Below are 20,616 nucleotides of genomic sequence, written 5' to 3'. Positions count from 1 at the left end.
CAGACAACACAGCCGTTGGTGTGTGTGTGTAGGACACGTATTGCACGTAATGCATGTGTGTGTGTGTTTGCCCCAAAGATACACACAAGGAAGTGAAACAGGAAACCTCAGCGTCCGATTGGCTGGCTGGGACACAAAGACTCTGCCCAGTTAACTAAACAGCTCAGTGACGCTGAACACCCTCTTCCTCCTCCTCCTCCTCCTCCTCCGTTCAACACAAGTCTTCTTTCTTTTCCTTCCTGTATTCACCCTCCATGAACAAAAATGCAGCAGTGTTCAGTCTCAACATGTACTCTAACTCAGGAGAGCAGCTCTCCTGGCAGCGGCTCAACTGAAACAAACTCTCTAAAACTAAAGATCACCAACTATTTCTGGAGAGAGAATTGTGTTGCAGGAGTTCTTAAATATAGAAGTGACTTAAAGGAAACTAAATCTGAGGCTGTGTTCATCGATGGTTGGGGTAGTTCATCAGATATCACACAAGCAGAGTACAACAATTTATATGTGCAGGGCATCTGGTCAATGTGGATCGACTTAACTTATGTAACAGCCAATTCCTCTGACATAGTTCCGTTCAGTATGGATAAAGAGGTGCCTGACGTCTGTTTCTGTTCTATTTTTCTCTTGACAGAAGGTTAAACAGAAGGAAGGATAATAACCTAATGAGATTAATAACTCTGAACTCAAGACAAACCAAATAAATCACAAATCTAAAGGTCATTTTCCCCTCCTTCTCTCTGTCAGAAGTGAGAACTTGTTTCAGTGGGATTTGGATCTGACCTTGTGTGGAGGTGGAAAAACTCACAGAGACGCTGATAAAGAAACACCTGGTCAGCACACACACACACACACACACACACACACACACACACACACACACACACACTAATAATAATATCACATTAATCTTTTAACCTAACAGAAAGTCGATCAGAAACTGCAAATGTTTCTTCTACATTAATTCCAATCTGTTGACACACAGAAAAAGGTTTGTACTTGTGTTCCTGTGAGGACCCTCATTGACATACAGTAAGCCACTCGCTGGCCCCGGAGGTGTTGTGCAAGGGTAAATACAGGTGTACCTACTTATTCCTCAGTCTGCACTGGGTGTACACACTTTTAAATCCCCTTTGTGTTCTGCAAGCTGATTTTTATATCATATATATGGTGAAGGACGGGATCAGGAATACTTTACTCAAAATGCATAAGTTTGTAGTTTTCTCGTCAAATTCTGCACCTCTTCTGTGTCTAATGTTAAATTTATAATGATCCTCTACTGCCTGAAGTCAATCAGCAGACATTGAGTGCAAACACCACTGTCACATTCTTGGATGAACAGAATGATGTGCAATGAATGTGTAAGAACAATCTTACACTGTTTATAACACAGGATGTTTATTCTTCCTTATAACCCACTTCTCTAGACACAACACCACCACTGACTAGAACTCTAACCCTAAACTGAACCCCAAGTCTGAATCCTCAAACGACCCTTTGAAGAAATTAAGAACCGGACAAAATGTTCTATAAATAAAATGCCCTCACTTTTTAAAACTGTTGTCACTTTCTAAACGTCTTCAGTCTTAAGTGTTTGAACTTAAACTGGTCCTCACAAAGGCAGAAGAACAGGACACACACACACACACACACACACACACACACACACACACACACACACACACACACACACACACACACACACACACACACACACACACACACACACACACACACACACACACACACACACACACACACACACACACACACGCAGTTTTAGTTCCTGGTTTTATCTTGTGAGTGTCACTCATGTTAAGGTTAAAGTTTACTGCAGTTTTATTCAGTTTGTTTCAATCAGAGATCAATAAAATCTATCAGATTACCTGAATTCTGACACATAAACTACTAAATGAGGACAAACTTTAATTAACTCTTATTAAGTCAAAATTATTTGACTTTAAGTTGTTTGATTGACAGTTTGATGGGAGGCACTTGTGAGTTTTGAATCATCCCAATATTTCCTTCTGCCTATTTTAAAGTTGAGGATGAACTTCCGCAGAGAGGAGAGCAGCCGTCCAGTTTTTCTTTAGATCAACAACAGAAACTGTGAATGCTCCGACGCCCCCTTCTGGTCAGTCTGTGTAATGTTACCCAGAGGAGCAACAACTTCCTCATTTCTTTCAGTCTCAGAAGATAAAACAGAGACCTGGAACTCCTCTTTTAAAAAGGACATAAACAGAAAAATAAAAAAAAGAAGGAAAAAAATCATTTGAATTAAGAGTCATTATTATTTTAGATGAAGCCATATTTCACAACACTCTCAGTTACTTCAGTGATTGGAAATATTCTCAAATAAAAGTTGAAGGATTTCTTATTCAGTGCAGGTATTGATTAGTTTTACCACAAATTACAAATTAATCGATTGTGATACATTCAGTGTTTTAATGAGCAGTTCTGTACAGAATGGTTTTTTTTTTTAAAAGGGCAGAAAAAGTCCTTAAAATCTCTCGTCAGATGGATCTATAATATGATTTCTTTGTAAATGAAAAAGGTGGAGCGTGCGATTCAGGAGAAGAATTGTTGGTATTTGAACTCAACAGCCATCTTGTGGAGTTCAGCACATTAGGATTTGCCACATTTACCGTCCTTCTCGCTCTAACTGCCCCCTCTCACCCATCTCCCCTTCCCCCCTGTCCTATATACAACTTTGTTTCCCATTACAGAGACAGGGCTGTGTTCAAACACCAGATTTTCTTTCAGTGCACACAGAGAACCGACAGCTCGAAGACCGTGATGATATATCTGGTGAATTTAATAAAAAGTGTATTTGATTATAATCACTGACTAAACCTTGAACATCGCTGGGTGGGATCTATTTTTAATACCTTCCTTCCACAGGTATATGAGCTGCTGATGATAGAAGTCATTGGAGCTTTTCTAGCCTTCACAGCACAAGTTTAGCGACCTAGAATCATCTCACACGTCTCTACTCAGCCAATCAGATCTGTGCATTGTGACTCAACTGAGTGAGACACACACAACCTGGAGATCAGAGACAGTTGGAGTCATCTAAGAGTCAATATGATCGATCCACCAGAAAGAGGAGAGTCTGTGTTTTTGACGATGCTGACAATGATACCATCGGGAATTCTAAACACCTTCATACAAGCCTCGTAACAGATGATGAAACTGATGAGAGAAGTTATCTTTCCCAACATTAATTAAGGCTTTAACAGAAGAATTATGTTTTAAAATCCATCACTGATGCAGGGACAGAACAGAACACACTTGTCCTTTATGTCATCACTTACTTCTCCACTCAGGACTCCATCAGTGATAAAAGCTCACTGTGGATCGTTGTGGCTCTAAGATATCGACGTCTGAATGACAAGAAGACGTCACTTCAACAGCAGATAAAGCCACAAATGTTACAGATTCCAGGTCTATAAACAGGATTTATCGCATCAGTCCGTCCTCCTGTACTTTGTCTGTCCCCTCTGCATCACACTTCTTCTTTTTCTTCTCCTCCTCTTCCTCTTGTCTCATCCTCTCCTGCTCTCTCTCCAGCTCCTGCTGTTCTTTGACGTCAGCCTCCTTCAGTTTCTCCTCCACGTCCTCAGGAATCTCCACCTCCAACAGGTTCTCCATCCCCTGCTCCGGCTCGTCTCCTATCAGCACCTGGAGGGAGGAGACAGTTCCTGGTTTATGTTCCACCAAACTAATGAAGGCTAATCCAACAACAAATCCTCATGAGGGTTACAATATTCAGTTTGTGTTAAAACTGTTTTAGAGAGGTGTCGCTACGACCATTAACGATGGTTCTGTTCTGGTCTCGTGACAAAAAAAATGTCACGAGCGACATAAGATGAAACGGACAAGATGGAGGATGACTCTATTTGAAGTTTCCGTCAGCTTTCCACACAAACAGCCAGTAGAAATGTCATTCAGAGAAACCAAGAGAGCACTTTTTACTTTTATACTCATTTGAGAGCCTGAACTTTGTCACTTTTAAAGACTTCTACTTGTATCAGAGTCTCTTTTTACACTAGAATCTGTCCTGCTACTGTCCAGGAAGTAATGACAGTGAGCCAGCATGAACAATAGACCTTTTTCACAGCAGCAATTATGACATGAAATAGTAGGGTAAACCATTTTTAAAGAAATCCTTTTCCAGGTTGTTTTTTTTGGACAATGCAGGTCAGCACTTGCTCACAAACGGTCATATAATCTTCGGTAGGCTGAGTATCGACACGTTTAAGTGTCATTCCACACAGTGTAGGCAATTTGAGCGAGCGGGCCGAAATACTATAAAAATTTTACAACAAAAAATACTATAAACATTTTACAACAACAAACAGGATATTTTGGTCATTTTAATCAAGTTCCAGGTGTTTCTGTGACTGGAAAACTAGTCTCTTTCCATGTTTTCCAGATTTTCCAGGATGTGTGGGAACCCTGAGGTGTAAGGTTCTGTTTCTGTCTTAAAAAATGATTAGATTTTCAAAATAATCAATATATAATATTCATAAATAATTGAAAAATGTATTGATCATTTGAGCTCCAGTTGTGACCTTAAACCTCTGGAATCAGGATTATCAGGAACCATGTTGTTTGAGCACGTTATGGATCTAAAAACCAACAATCTGACTGCTGCTGTTTCCATCAGTCTGTTATCTTCCACTATGACGCACTGAACACTGAACAAAAAGATATTTTGACTTGTCAAAAAAAGCACAGGTGGAATTTATAATATTAACAAGTGTCCCAGTTAAATATTGATGAGCCTGTACGCACAATACCAGATTCCCTCTAAGTGGAAGACAGCCTTTAATAATGTTATTAAATACATCTGTTATTTTCCTGCTATGACAAACTGTCTGCCGATTCAAGGGTTTATTGTTGGGCCTGACATTCATTTTCCTTCCTGATTCAGGAACATTAATCGGGCTGAAAGCAGCTCGGTCCTGTGAGATCTTCACTCAGTTATTTCCTTCAGTTTGTACGGTTGCAAGAACAAAACTCCTCTATTATTATTATTAAAATACACAAACAAGGCTGTTTCTGTTTTCAGTTGGAGTCAGAAACCAGCACCACCAAAACACTCCTTGTATGATCTTTGCACTTTAAATTAAAACAAAATTAACATTAACATTTAATTTATTATGTCTTGTTCTATTTAGAAGAATAATATTTAGAATAAAACTTCCTGTTTGGGTGCCAAACCTCCACAATAAAAGCACAAAAAGCCACATTTCCAGAGAGTATTCATTAATTGCCAGTTAATATTCTAGTTAATGTATTTGACAGATTTTGTTTAGATTTTAAGGGGGATTTTATTGCCTTTAATTGATAGTGACAGCTAAGGTTGGGAAGAAGAGAGAGAGAGAGAGAGAGAGAGAGAGAGAGAGAGAGAGAGAATGCTCCAGCAAAGACCTTTAAGATGTTTGATGATTCGATCGTTCCTACCTGGACCAGTTTCTCACAGGCTGCTGTAACCTGGACGTCCTTCTCCCAGTTGTGGAACTCTCGCATGATCGGATAAACGTTCTTGTCTTTCAGCGTCTGCCGGCCGGCTTTGGTCGCTGTCAGCTGCACAAGAGACAAACAGTGGAGAGCTCAACATAAAAACATGAGTCCACATGTGTGTGTTCGTCGTGTGTGTGTGTGTGTGTGTGTGTGTGTGTGTGTGTGTGTGTGTGTGTGTGTGTGTGTGTGTGTTTTATCGTGTCGTACCAGTAAAAGTGTTTCCAGCAGCATCTTTCTGATGTCGGGGTCTTCTTCTCTCTTCTTGTCCTCTGGGAGCCACTGCAGGTCCACAGGCAGACCTGAACATCACATCAACTTCTGTGAGAACCAGCAGTGATCATCTAAAAACATTTAGTTCAGACAAGAAGAATCTCAGCAGAACCAACATTGAGTCTTAATACTCTTATTGGTTCCTACTGAAGATGTAAATCTTTATAAACTAAATAAATATATAGCTTTATAACTAAACAAAGGCTTTGGAATATAGAATATCACCAGACTCATAGATTATTATCAGAAACACACACTCACCATCATTTTCTTCCTCAGTCAGCTCCTCTGGACCGGCCAGCGGCAGCAGGAGGAAGGGCAGTATGTCCACGGCGTCGCTTAGCAACCACTCATGATGGGCTGGACAGATTGAGGAGAGGTTTGGGATCAGATGACGGGAAGTATTGTTGGACTGCAGCTCAGTGAGGACATACCTGGTGCAGCATTCGTTCCATTACAACAAAAAGGTCAGAGTCTGATTTTAGAGTCTCTTCAGCTGGAGTCGTTACAGGGGACGGACCCTGTAGAGCAGGGACCTCTAACTGCCGGCCCGAGGGCCATTTATAGCCCGCCATCAGTCATTCCTCTGGCCCACAACATGATGTCAAAAATATAATATAAACAAGCCCACAAGATTTTAATTTTTGTTAGTTGTTTCATATCAATTTAAATTACTACAACTATGCCATTTCTCTGTTTGGTGCAGAGTTCTGGAAAAGGTCAACGAAGCCCGCAAATGATTAGAAGACAGCAAGTTTTGAGCTACAAACAAGTATAGAAAATGCTGTTTTATGATTATTATTATTATGATGTTAGAAATATGTTCACAATATTGTGCTTTCTTGTAGTAATTGGACGATTATGTGGACCTCCTGTGAGATGCCAGTTTGAGTTTGAGAGCCCGCTGACACAGTTCCAGTTGGGAACAGAAGAGTAAAGATTAAGTACATAGATGGACTTGCAGTCCGTCTGAGATGATTTTTGGATGCTTTTACGCTGTTTTGGTAACAGATCTGAGAACCATGAAGTGACCGAGTGTTAATGAGATCTCTGCGTCTCTCACCGTAGTCAAAGCAACAGTTGCGCAGGGTGCCTATGACTCCACCCCTCCTCACAGTTGATGCCTGGTACTGAGTGAAGGGCAGCAACCTCTGGATTACACACCTGCAAAACACACACACACACACACACACACACACACACACACACACACACACACACACACACACACACACACACACACACACACACACACACACACACACGATTATCACAAGCTGCAGCAGCTGCACAGACAGAGGAAGTCAATGTCCAGATTTCAATTGATTTTACTATCAGTATCACAGGTGCTATCTGTCCTGAAGCTACTTTCTTTGGTTCAGTTTGTCCTATGAACCACAATATCCAAACATTCTGTGTCTGTGCATTACACCTGTAAAATGGGTAAAAAGGAAACAGATGCAGAGTTCATATTAGCTCATATTTGTCCTAGCTTGGGCTTGTGATCCTCTCCTGTGTCTCTTTCCTTAAATTCTCACTAGCCCTGTAAGATAATAAAGGAAATGTGAAAAAGGGACTTTGTGAAGTGCCTGGAGCTCACTCCATAAAGTGTGACCATCAGTTCTGGTCCTGTAGCGTAATAATCATAGTCACCTGTCTTTGTCCACCATGTAGTTTCTGGCCTCCGGCAGCTGCGTCAGATTGGACAGCAGAGGACCGAGGTAGTGGAGCTTAGCCTTCTTGTTGTAACCTTCAGTACAGAAGACCTCCACCAGCTGAGCCAGACCGACCCCCTCCAGGAGGACCTGAAACAGCAAAGAGAACACTTCATCTGTCATTATCAGGAACGTCTGAGCAGGTTTCAACCAGGAGTGCTTGTTCTGATGACCTGAGAGGGTTGGCAGCTCACTGATATATGGTGGAGTGAAGCTAGGACTGTCGCAGTAACTACAACAATGAACCACAACTGCACTAGACGTCACGTCATGTTCAGACTTTGTTTTTTAAGTCAAGAGCGGAGACACTGAAGAGACTGGACACAGCGGAAGCAAAGTGCTACTAAATATCCTTCAGTTCACAGCCCAGAATCACAATATCACACAGGAGGAGGAAGTCACACAGCCTCACACACTCTGGAAAAACCGCTGACTGGAAACACCAGCAGTGTTTCAGAAAACACCGACTGGTCTGCTGATTATCCGTGTCAGTGTTTGTGATTTCCACCTGAATAAAGTCGCTAGTTAGTAAACATATTGGGCTAAACGTTTCCAGTTAACAGGGTTCATAGACCCAGATGGAGGGAGATACAGGTGATTGGTACAGGCAGGTAACTTATCCCGCTGTACCCCTTACAAAGTCATTTGGAAGAACAACAAAAATGGCAGTTATACAGCGCTGCTGAGCCACCATAGAAGAGCCACAACCTCTTCCCATCCCTGGCAGACTTTCTGGATCAATCACCTTCAACACAGTCTTGCAGGTCTTCTCATGGCGGGTCAGGTTGGACAGGATGGTGCAGATCTGATCTGAGAACAGGTATTCTGGATCCAGAAGGTTCTTTAACAACACTGGAAGAACTTTGACATCTGCCACCAGAACCTGAGTGAGACAAAACCAAGAACAGACAGTAAATCTGAAACATCTGTAAGGGTCTGTTAAAGCTGTTTTATTTGTCAAATGTCTGTTACCACAACAGCGTCTCCCTCTGGGACAGTTGATTAGTTACTTATTAATAACTCATCAATATGAGTTCATTTAGAGCGGACTCTGCCGATCGATCAAAGACGGATCACCTGGTGCAGAGTCTCGTCAGCAGACAGGTTGATGAGGATGTGGTAACAGTCCTTCACTATAGCAACAGAGTGGTCGGATGTCAGAGCAAACAGGGCAGCGAGTAAGTCAGGTTTGGAGCGGAGGAAGCGGCAGCCATCCCTGAAAACAAACACAAATAAAAAAAAACCAAAGGCGGCTTTAAGTTAGAGAACTATCAGCTGAGAGACGGAGCTCAAGAATGTAAATCCATCCAAATAAATCCTGAAAACATCAGCTGAGTTTCCCCTCAACAGGGTCTGAAACATAAAACTGCTTCTTTATTACATTTAGTTCCTCCTTTTATTGGTATCTTACTTACATAATATTACACATTATTAGTGGTGCATTTTCATTAATTCACTACCAGTAGTTATAAGATATTATAGGTTATTCATAGCTACTCTCCTTTTACACGACAGTCAGCTCAATTCTCATATTTTACCTGTCTAAATGTTACATTTTAATGTATGTTTAATGTATGTATGTTTCGTATGCTACTGGATCCTTGAATTTCCTTCAGGATAAATAAAGTATTTATCGATCTATCTATCTATCTCTCTATCTATCTCTCTCTCTCTCTGATCATCATCTGTGATATGAAAACATCTGTAATGTTCGTCCTAATATCCAAACACACTGTGGAGAAACTCTCAAGTGTTCAACACATTGGAGGGCAGTGGACGAGACGGGTTCAGGGTTGGTTTAATGTTTGTATCGGAGCAGAGAGAAGAAACGAGTGTCTATTAATGGCATCATCATCATCATCATCATCTCCATCCTCCTCCTCCTCCTCCTCCTCCTACCTGTGTCCCGACAGTCCCAGGATGTACTCTATGGCCTGGTTTTTGACATCAGGACGTGTCGAGGGGGTCAGGAAGGAGAGCAGCTCTGCAGCCTCAGAATCACTCAACATCTTCTAACAGAGTCTGAAAAACAGAAATAAATCCACAACCAACCATCAGCAGAGACAACAACACAGAATGATACTGACATACTTACTACGAGCCTCAGTGACTCATCTGATACCAGCAAAAACAAACTTTACTGTACGGTTTTGATTTAATACCATATTTTAACATTAATGTTAACAGTGTGATAAGAAACTAAAATCCTGATTTAGGCTGGTTTTTATAGGCTTTTACATAATAATGAAGTAAAACAAAAATAAACAACACAACAATGTAGAAATACTTCATTACAAGTTAAAGTCCTGCATTTAAATGCTTTAGAAAAAGCACAGCAGCATTAACAACAACTACTTCTGGCACAGAGAGAATAAACTCTTATGGTCGACTATTTCTTAAATTAAATGTAATAAACTATTAAAATCATGTTGATGTGACATTTGTTAAAGCCTGTAGCAGACAAACATCTTTATTTATGTTTATTACACTTGGCCATATTGTGATTTCTATAATATTAAATAATTATTCAGCTCTATTAATTGTTTATAACTGTGTAAATGACAATAAATCACATTTCTAACATGTTCAGGCTGTAATTATCTTCATTTAACACATTGTTATTACATTGAAGAGTAACTGCTGCTGTTTGTTTGTGTTTATCAAGGTCACATCCAGGTTGTTGTTTACATTTAGAATAAAAGCACATTTATAAAAGCTGGACACAATATAAACAATATTAGCATCAGCAGCTAAAGTGTCATTATAATAAATATATATAATATATAATCCAATTTATTTCCACATGAGGTCAAACGTACCTTGAACGACCTACAGGAGATCTCCAGGTTTCATTTCTTCCACCTTTTAATATATTAAAGCACTAATATTAAACAGCCTGTGAAACGTGGGCACATGTGGACACCGCCTGTCTTCCTGGTCGGCTTCCTCTTCTCCTCCACTCATTTCCAGCGTTATAAACGGTGCTGAGTGGACGTTACCGCCCCCTAGTGTCCGCTACGTGCAGTGGTCTCTGGTTGGAAACAGCTGGATCTGATTGCAGCTGGATAAAGTCCCAAACTTCACTTTAAGGACATTCTGTACCATCTGAGAGAGGCAGAAACAATCACAACAAACACTCTGTTCATCTTATTTTAAATCTGAATGAATGAACTTGACACATTAATACGAGTCCCTCAATCTCTTTCTTTCTTTTTCTTTCTTTCTTTCTTTCTTTCTTTCTACACGCATGTTTCTTTGTTATTTGATATTTATGATAAGTATAATTTATATTTATATGGGATCATCAGACATAAAGGTCAAATGCTTCGACTTGTGTCAGATCAGAGACTCTAAAGAAAGTTTAACTGGGACATTTCATATTATCATCTCCGGGCTTAAAATCCTTATTTTACTTGAACAATTTATCATTAATTTTCCAGAACAGGTAACTTTGTGATGTTCAGCAGATTAGGAGTAAAATGTTTCTCATGTATAGAGATTTATGTGATAAACCTTTTTAAAATGACGCACTTATAAAGAATAGTCACAGTGTTCAAACCTTATGTGAAGTACAACTTTAACAAAGATCCCTTTGTTCACAGTTGCGTTCAGGAACCGTTCGCCCGGTAGGTTTAATGCCACTCCAGAGGAGGACAGACTGAGCTTGTCGTGTGATGGAAAATGAGAATTGAGGTTCGCTTTATGTCTTCCTGTCCTGACTACGAGGACATAAAGGACTTTTTTAAAGTAAAACATCCATTTGTGACGATTTCTTTTGCCTTAATGATGAAAAACTGCTTCAAGAAGGGAACATTTCCTTTACTCTTTGTGCCAAACTTGCGAGAGAAGGCAGAATATTTTAAGACTGAGTCGTATAATTATCTATAATCTATGATTTTGTAATGGAATTAAATGTTTGACTCAATGTGTTGTTTTGGTTGAGGGTTGGGCAATCAATCAATCAATATATGGCCTTGTCAGTTACATTTCTGCCTCCATGTGTTTGTTTTTTAAAGTATTTTATGTTGGTAGTTCTCTCCATTGTGTTTAATAATAATAATAATAATAATAATAATAATAAAGTTGTGGACTTTCTTCAGCCCACAGAGGCAGCCTCAGTATCAACAACTGTACTCTGGTCAGATGTTTTCTGAAGATGTTGACCTGAAAATTGCTGCATCATACACAAGAAACATAAAAACAGGCTCATTATACTTTATTTTACTGTATATAGTGTTTATATTTTATTATATTGTCTTTATTCTTTGTACTTCATTCGCCTGTGCTGCTCTGCCAATTTGAGAATCTTAGCTTTTCTTAAATGATCTGATCCAGTAATTATCAGGTCGTTGGTATTTCTTTCACCTCTTTAAAGACTGAATACCATTAAAAAAAAAACCTCTACAGAAACACTTTAGACTGAAATGTGACTTGAAATTGTGAAAAAATATGCAGCACCTAATATCTGTCTGTTTTAAAGACGTTAAAAGCGACAGCCACTAATATAAAGTAACAATGATGCAATAGCGCCCCCTATAGTCCATTAAGCGGCTGCAGCTTTGTGTTGACGAATACGCACGATTCCCAAAATGTTTAATTATTAAGTAAATGAAGGTGATAATAATTTTTTTTTGTGTAAGAACTAAAATCAATGAGCAACAAGTAGTTATTTTTACCATCAGCAGTGCTGTGGAATAATTTCTTCATAAGTGCACAGGCGACACAGGCGACACAGCATCCTGGAAATAAATACATTTAACAAATTTTTGGTGAGAAAAACTAAATTTAAATTGAAAACTTTGTTTACAATAAATATCCACAGGGAACTTTTAACTTGAAATTAGCAACAAGAGTTCCTCTTTATATGCAATGATGCACATACACACAGGAGGACGGATTCCAGTCAGCGTCTTAGATATTCTTAAATATTCCCTGAGAGGTTTTAAACCTCTAGTTTTCCCTCTGTAGCTGTTTTTCGATGAGTAGGTCAGTATTTTTCGGTTACGAGAGCCAACAGGTGGCGATAATGTGCCAAAAAAATGCTGCAATGTGCTAATAAATGGAGGAAAATGACAGAAAGATAATTAAAGATGCATCTAAACAACGTAGGATTTAAAATAATTAAAAACTTTTCAACTACTTTTAATTACAGAAAAAAAAACTCCACAGGTCTCCTTTAAACCTTCCAAACTACTTTATTGATATATCCAAACAACACATATAAGACATTCACATACTTTAATTCCCATCAGCCGAAGCTCCCACTCACTCCGAATGTTGCATTGAAATGCTGATATTGCATATAAACGTTCTCGATTGTTGCCTTCGTTACAGTACAGCGTTCACCTTCTGGTTAAAACAAGCTACAGTTCGACCTCCACTGACTGAACACTTGGGACAACAAATCGGGCAATTTTTCCTCTCAAACAACCATCAAAGAATCAAACAAAACGCTGGTGAATGTTTTTAAATCTTTTAACTCGTGTAGATCCAGCGCAGCAGGTACTGAAAGCAAAACATCTCAACAATAATGTAGCTGTGGAGAAAAGGCCTGAGCCCGGAGTTGTTGTACTTGTGATTGTGTCTACAGTCAGGGAAGTGTTCCTACATGCAGATCCAAGGCTGGTGGGTGAAAGCACCGCCCCGGGATCTTCCAAAGGATTTTAAAAAAGAAAAGGAGGTCAGACACAGTGAAGTCTGTAGACTGAAGAATGACGCTGAGTCCTGCACTTCCAACGCTGAAACATTGGATTTTTTCCTCAACAAACACACACACACACACACACAATGTTCTTGTCACACAGATTTCAATAGTACTTCAATACCTTTTTAAAACTCAGCATTTTTAATTCAAAAACATATCTCACCAAATATGTGTAGTTTGGAAAGAGTGAAGAGAAGAAAGAGGAATGGAACAGCATCAGTCTGGATTGTAAACAGATAATAAAATATATTTCATGAAGTCGTCCACAACGTGCCGAAGTGGATCCAAGTCTGCGTAATCTGCCTGGAGCCGGATATTCACCTCCCCGACATCCCGCTCCGTACAGAGCGTTTCAGCGACTCAGAGTATCTTGTGATTCTGGGTTGTCGTGGTATCGTAGCACTACTGAATTTATTTCGGCACTGACTGTATCAAAGTCTAGATCTCCGCATGGCGACTCCCACGTTCAGGACTGAGAAAGAGGCATCAGAAGGCACTGTGGAGTTTATGTTGGCAGACAGAGATCAGCTGGCAGCCTCTCTGTTGGCTCAGGGTGGGGAAAGTCCATCATCATCATCATCATCAATCAACATCTTCACCGTCCTCCTCCTCTTCACTCGGCCTTGTCTTTCCTCTTGGCCGTGAATGGGACTTTGCTGGCTACCGTGGAGCCCACCGAGGAGACGCCGCCGGCCACGGCGGACACCCCGCCCTTCACCAACCCCACCCCCATCGAGGGCACCGTGGTCACGGCCGACTTGGTGATCTCCAGGCTCTTGCCGCCCACCCAGGCCACCCCGCCCACTGCGGCGCCCACGACTCCCTTGGTGACATTGAAGAGGCCTCCAGTCACCCGCCACATCATGCCGGGGGCTGGCGCCACGTGGTCCTTCCCAGGATCTGGAAACATAATCAGACATACATGAAGCTTCATAATATTCAGGTTTCTAACAACATGAAGGTTCGTTCCCACTGAAAGCCTCAACGATCAGATCTGATCTATTACTCAGATCTTTTGTTTGGTTGTTCACGGTGTTTCTTCATTGTGGCTCATATCAGATTTCAGTGTGAAGTGATGAAGTGACATAATGAGTGTTGATTTAGAGCTGTGGTTCGCAACCTTTCTCCTCAAGGGACCCCATTTAGTAAAGTGACGACTCCCTATAGGGACATATTTTTAAACTGTACCCATTAACCCAAAAGGAGAATTCAGTCTCTACAAGACGTTTGTGTAAAACAAGAGATTTCTATGAATTTTGAGCAGATTATTTCCTGTTTAGGGAACTTTTTATACAATTTTCTGTCTTTATTGTGTATTTTTTAACAATCATAAAGACTTAACAGGCTTCTTTTTTGACAAATTTAGTGTTCTCTTTTCCCTGACAATTTTTCTATCAGACAATTGACTTTACATTTACAAGTGATAACTGAAAAGATCAGATCACGCTGTCACATAGGAGCAAACATTTCTTATCTCAATAAATCCCATTAAAAGCCCCAGTTTGTTAGTCTGCCTCTCCATACTGTCTGACTTCTGTACCCCGACACTCCTTCCTACTGAAGTCCTGGTCCAGTGTACAGTGTGAGATAGAAACCTGAAGCCACCAGCGTACAAACACTGAGAACGGACTTTACAGTGAAGGAGGAAACTTTACATATTCATAGATTCTGTAAGTTTTAATGAGGTAGAAGGAGAAGATTCCTTTCTAAGGATTTTGATGTAGAAACTTATTACTTTCTACACATTTTTGTTCCTGTTTGTATAATAAAAGTCTGGAAGAGATATTTAAGTGTTAAATTATTACATTTTCCGGGCACCATAAATATCTGTACTCATGTCTATGCAGTAGGTGTTGAAATATTTTGCAGATGGCACTAGAGCATGAGTGTCTGGACCAAATGTCGTCTAATATTTGAGATATTTCAGGCTGAAACGTTGATATTTGTGGTGTTAAAATAAACTATCCAGGAGTGTCTCTTTAAAATCTGGTCTGACCTCTACAGTTTCAACCTGGTGAGTAAACGCTCATCAGGACTGATTCGTACGTTGAACCACAGAATTACTCTTCATCCTATAACAACAGAGCGGTTTACTGAGAGCAGCAGTAAACTGGTGCAAAATGCCTCATCGTTCAGGACACAAATAGCAGGTTGGAGCTGCAGCCGCTGTTACACAAACACAACTCCCCTGACAAACCAACTGGTTTCTGAAATAGCAGCGGGGCAACATGTGAGCACCGATTGCACCATATTCCCTGCTGATGTCTCGGGTGTTTAGCCACAGCCCGGGGAGCTCTCTGCTTACCCTCTGTAGGTTGAACGCTGGAGGGTTCGGATTCGTCGAGGGCCACGCTGGTCCCAGGCTGAGGCTCCACGTTAACGCTGTTCACATTCTGGAAAACACAGGATAAAAAACCCCCCCAGGCTTTTATTTACTCTCTATTAGGGAACTGCAATGTGTGTCTTACTGAAGTCTGATTGATTACAGATTTTAGATCGTATTTCACTGCTTAAGACAACATTTAAAGGGCCACTCCACCAGCTGAGTGTAACAGAAAGCCTGTGTTACAAACTGTGGAGTTTGAAGGATCTGGCTCTCATGAAAGAACCCTATTCAACTGCATTATGGGAAATGTAGGCACATGTGTTTTTGGAGCTTGAAATCAGGATATATTTCACATATTCATGTGAATACCCAAACTTTATATAAGTGCAATATTTAATCACTTTCTGAACATCTTGAGGGAAAAACATATTTAAATTTCTCAATGTAAGGCATCAAAAAAGCGTCATTGTGGCATCAGTATTGAAACTAAACGGTATCATATAGGCTCTAGTTCCCAAAATAAACCCCCAGTCCTACTTACATGATGACAATGGAAGTCAAAAACCTTTTAATTAAGTCCTGAAAATAAACTACGGACTGGAAACTGCACACACACAGTTTGTGCTCGCAGGAATTTTCTTCTCCTGTCGCTCAGTGTGTCACATTTTAAACGTGATAAATGTAAAAAAAAAAAAATAAAAAAGGCTCGCTCTGTGCAAGATGATATATCTATTTAAGATGAACTACAGTCTGTAGTCTGTCTCACCAACTGAGCCCACAGTCAAAACGTTATCTAAAAGATACTCATCACACTCTAAAGATAGTGTAAATTGTGAAATTCAGGGCTCTTTATTTATTTATTTACTTACTTACTTCCACCTTGCGAGTGTTTTCACGTTCTTCCATTTATTAAATAATAATCTCACCTGAGTTTTCTGCCTCTTTCTTTTATTTTTAAAGGTCCCTGATGACGGAATAATAACACAAATTTAGCTCCTTTGTTTGATAAAGTAAAAGAAATGCTGGTGGTCACTGAGCAGGAGATCCACCTGACTGGTGTTTTAACCAGTGACCCTTCAAATAAGGTGATGCCTCCCTTTTCGTTTACAGGTGAATATAGCACTTGAACCCCAACTGTTGATTCATATTTCACATACTTGATGTCCTATAACATGACTCATCTCCCCTCTCAAACCCCCTAATTATGTTTTTTCCTCTCTTGAAACCCACAAAACGAGATCACGCAGGAAAAAAACGTCGCCTATGTTGTGTCTGGAAGCAAAATCTAATGTAGAAAATTGTTTTTCAAGATAAAGCTTTGACACACAGCTGGATCAGAGTAACATTTGCAGGAAGCTGTGCTGCCTCCTTTTAATGCTGCAGCACAGAGACTCACACTTTTCAACAGGCCTCCATGTTTTTTAAAAGAAAAAAGGGTGGGATTACTCCTACTAATCTAATAATACAATAACATGTTATTATATTAAAATTCCACATCATCACTCATGTAGGCTGCTCTCTCTCACACACTCTCACACACACACACACACACACACACACACACCACTTGTTAACACTCACAGGCAGTTTAATGAAGCATATTTTAACGTTAATGGAGATGCTGGTTGGTATCTTACCTTCACCATTGTTCCCAGTGCTTCTCCACTCAATAACACACACCTGGCAGGGAGAAACTTGAGACAGGAGCAGCTTCTGTTTCCGAAACAAACTCTGCTGTGGATTAATGAACGTGTGTGCGTGTCTCTCTCTCTCTCTCTCTCTCTCTCTCTCTGTGTGTGTGTCTGTGTGAGAGAGAAAAGCTGCAGTTCGGCCTGTTTTCTTCTTTCTCGGCTTTTTATCGCATAAAATCTGCAGGTTTTCTAACTTCACTCACAGTTACAGGCGGAGGAGCTACGCAGCTCCCTTTTCTCCCTGCTGGTTCTGCCGACGTGGCGCCTTCAAAGCACACACACACACACACACACACACACACACACACACACACACACACACTAACGCACTAGACTTCCGTTCAGGACCTTCAAAATAAAACCATCCTCGGGTGCTGAGGTGGCCTGAGGGGCTGCAGGAGGAGTCAGGAGTAAATAACATTTCACACATTTCTTATTGTGAACTTCTATTTTATGTTTATGATTATTTAATTTTACAGTTTTTTTAATATTTCGCACTATTGTCTACAAATCTCACTGTTTTTTGTCTGTTTATATATATTTCTATAACTGTACATAGTAGTTTATGTCTATTTTGTTGCTCTTGTTGTCCTGTTTATATATGTTTATTCTGTGTTTGTACATAGAAAGCGACGTAAAAAACTGGAGTCAAATTGACAAAATGTGCACATACCTGTCCAATAAACTGATTTCTGATTCAGATTTTTATTCTAAAAAAGGTGTGTGTACAGACAGGGATCTCCTGTGCCCCCAATCTCCTCCGCAATACCCCAAATTTAACAAATAAGACAGCAGATATTGGTCATATGGTGATGTTTGATGTCTTGTAGTGAATGTATGCCCTCAATTTTACAACTGGAACATGTAAGAATCCCTTTAACTCCACAACAATGATAAATTAAAATGTTAAAAAATAACTGATTATCTATTTCCATATAGTTTTTTTTGTCAAAGCCACAGGGAGCCACTGGAGAGGGATTAATTGATCACTAAATTCATGGCAAACCAAGTTTTCACTTAATATTTTAGTGATCAAACTGCAGTCATTGATTATGTATTGATCTTACAGTATGATCATTTTTTTATTTATATATTCTTTAAATTAATAAACAGATTCTTTGCTCTGGAGATACTTATAGGAGTCTCACTTTTAATTCATATCATGCATATTAATTAATTTCTCTTTGTTCATATGTTTAACATACAAGATCACTTTATGGAGCAAACTAAACTTCAGAAGATATTTAGTGTGATTACACAAACGATGGGACAGTTTCAATATACTTTTTTAAATTGTACCCCCTGTTCCTTTAACCAGGAGAGAAATCCATGTAATCATTTTCATAATTCATCTGACATTGGCTAGTGTTGTTGAAAATGTATTTTGGGCTTTTATTCTGAAGACAGGAAGTAGTTGTGGGCGGTTGATGCTCCGGATCCAGCTCCGGGTCCTCTATCAGCAGCAGCTACAACGAGTTGTTTGAGGCTGAAGGACTGTGTGTGAAGTTTACTGTGAAGGTTTCTGATCCAGACTCAACATGTAAACTGACACACACATTTACACACAGGCCTGTATAGAGTCACCTATAGACCGCAGCCATAAAGGTAAAGATAGTGTGGAGCCAAGGGTCGAGTGCTGCTGGTGATGTTGGCAGCGTGTTTGTCTTCATATAAAAGAACAGACATGTCACCTGTAACACAGGGTACCACAGGGTACCACAGGGTACTACAGGGTACCACAGGGTACCACAGAGTACCACAGGGTACCACAGGGTACTACAGGGTACCACAGGGTACTACAGGGTACCACAGGGTACTACAGGGTACTACAGGGTACCACAGGGTACTACAGAGTACTACAGGGTACTACAGGGTACCACAGGGTACCACAGGGTACCACAGGGTACTACAGGGTACCACAGGGTACTACAGGGTACCACAGGGTACTACAGGGTACTACAGGGTACCACAGGGTACCACAGAGTACCACAGGGTACTACAGGGTACCACAGGGTACTACAGAGTACCACAGGGTACTACAGGGTACCACAGGGTACTACAGGGTACTACAGGGTACCACAGGGTACTACAGAGTACTACAGGGTACTACAGGGTACCACAGAGTACTACAGGGTACTACAGGGTACTACAGGGTACCACAGAGTACTATAGAGTACTACAGGGTACCACAGGGTACCACAGGGTACCACAGAGTACTACAGGGTACTACAGGGTACTACAGAGTACCACAGGGTACTACAGGGTACCACAGAGTACTAAGAGTACACAGAGTACCACAGGGTACACAGAGTACACAGAGTACTACAGGGTACCACAGAGTACACAGGGACCACAGGGTACTAAAGTACACAGGGTACCACAGGGTACTACAGGGTACCACAGAGTACTACAGGGTACCACAGAGTACTACAGGGTACTACAGGGTACCACAGAGTACTACAGAGTACTACAGGGTACCACAGGGTACTACAGGGTACCACAGAGTACTACAGGGTACCACAGGGTACCACAGGGTACCACAGAGTACCACAGGGTACTACAGGGTACCACAGGGTACTACAGAGTACCACAGGGTACCACAGGGTACTACAGGGTACTACAGGGTACCACAGGGTACTACAGAGTACTACAGGGACTACAGGTACCACAGAGTACTACAGGGACCACAGAGTACAAGAGTACTACAGGGTACCACAGGGTACCACAGGGTACCACAGAGTACTACAGGGTACTACAGGGTACTACAGAGTACCACAGGGTACTACAGGGTACCACAGAGTACTATAGAGACACGGTACCACAGGGTACACAGAGTACACAGAGTACACAGGGTACCACAGAGTACACAGGGACCACAGGGACTATAGAGTACACAGGGTACCACAGGTACACAGGGTACCACAGAGTACACAGGGACTACAGGGACCACAGAGTACTAAGAGTACACAGGGTACCACAGGGTACACAGGGTACCACAGAACTACAGGGTACCACAGGGTACTACAGGGTACCACAGAGTACTACAGAGTACTACAGGGTACCACAGAGTACTACAGGGTACCACAGGGTACTACAGGGTACTACAGGGTACCACAGGGTACTACAGAGTACCACAGGGTACTACAGGGTACCACAGAGTACTACAGGGTACCACAGAGTACTACAGAGTACTACAGGGTACCACAGAGTACTACAGAGTACCACAGGGTACTACAGGGTACCACAGGGTACTACAGGGTACCACAGGGTACTACAGAGTACTACAGGGTACTACAGTACTACAGAGTACTACAGGGTACCACAGAGTACCACAGGGTACTACAGGGTACCACAGGGTACTACAGGGTACCACAGAGTGTACTG

At 40.9% G+C, this 20,616-nt stretch overlaps 2 protein-coding genes across 3 annotated transcripts; both read right to left on the bottom strand.

Moving 5' to 3' along the window:
* Positions 1-1,818: 1,818 nt before the first annotated feature.
* On the bottom strand, positions 1,819-10,458 carry hgh1 (HGH1 homolog (S. cerevisiae)). 2 transcript variants are annotated; one of them, XM_051413966.1, is made up of 10 exons: positions 10,331-10,458; positions 9,411-9,533; positions 8,589-8,727; positions 8,257-8,394; positions 7,450-7,601; positions 6,860-6,960; positions 6,058-6,156; positions 5,734-5,825; positions 5,467-5,589; positions 1,819-3,678 (listed from the first exon to the last, which is right to left on the bottom strand). In XM_051413966.1, the coding sequence occupies exons 2-10, from the start codon at positions 9,518-9,520 to the stop codon at positions 3,457-3,459; spliced, it is 1,176 nt and encodes a 391-aa protein (XP_051269926.1). In that variant the 5' UTR covers positions 9,521-9,533; positions 10,331-10,458; the 3' UTR covers positions 1,819-3,456. The 2 variants fall into 2 exon arrangements, with proteins under 2 accessions (XP_051269926.1, XP_051269927.1); XM_051413967.1 differs by having other exon boundaries at positions 9,411-9,542; positions 10,332-10,458.
* A 2,228-nt stretch (positions 10,459-12,686) lies between these two features.
* Positions 12,687-17,521, bottom strand: zgc:153675 (uncharacterized protein LOC768179 homolog). Its single transcript, XM_051413985.1, has 3 exons — positions 17,179-17,521; positions 15,521-15,608; positions 12,687-14,115 (listed from the first exon to the last, which is right to left on the bottom strand). Exons 1-3 carry the CDS (start codon positions 17,185-17,187, stop codon positions 13,829-13,831), a joined length of 384 nt encoding a protein of 127 aa, XP_051269945.1. The 5' UTR covers positions 17,188-17,521; the 3' UTR covers positions 12,687-13,828.
* Positions 17,522-20,616: the final 3,095 nt, after the last annotated feature.

Source organism: Dicentrarchus labrax, unplaced genomic scaffold (assembly GCF_905237075.1).
Source record: "Dicentrarchus labrax unplaced genomic scaffold, dlabrax2021, whole genome shotgun sequence".
NCBI lineage: Eukaryota > Metazoa > Chordata > Actinopteri > Moronidae > Dicentrarchus > Dicentrarchus labrax.
Note: the sequence above shows the minus strand (reverse complement) of the source record. Positions and strands in the feature narration are given on the sequence as shown.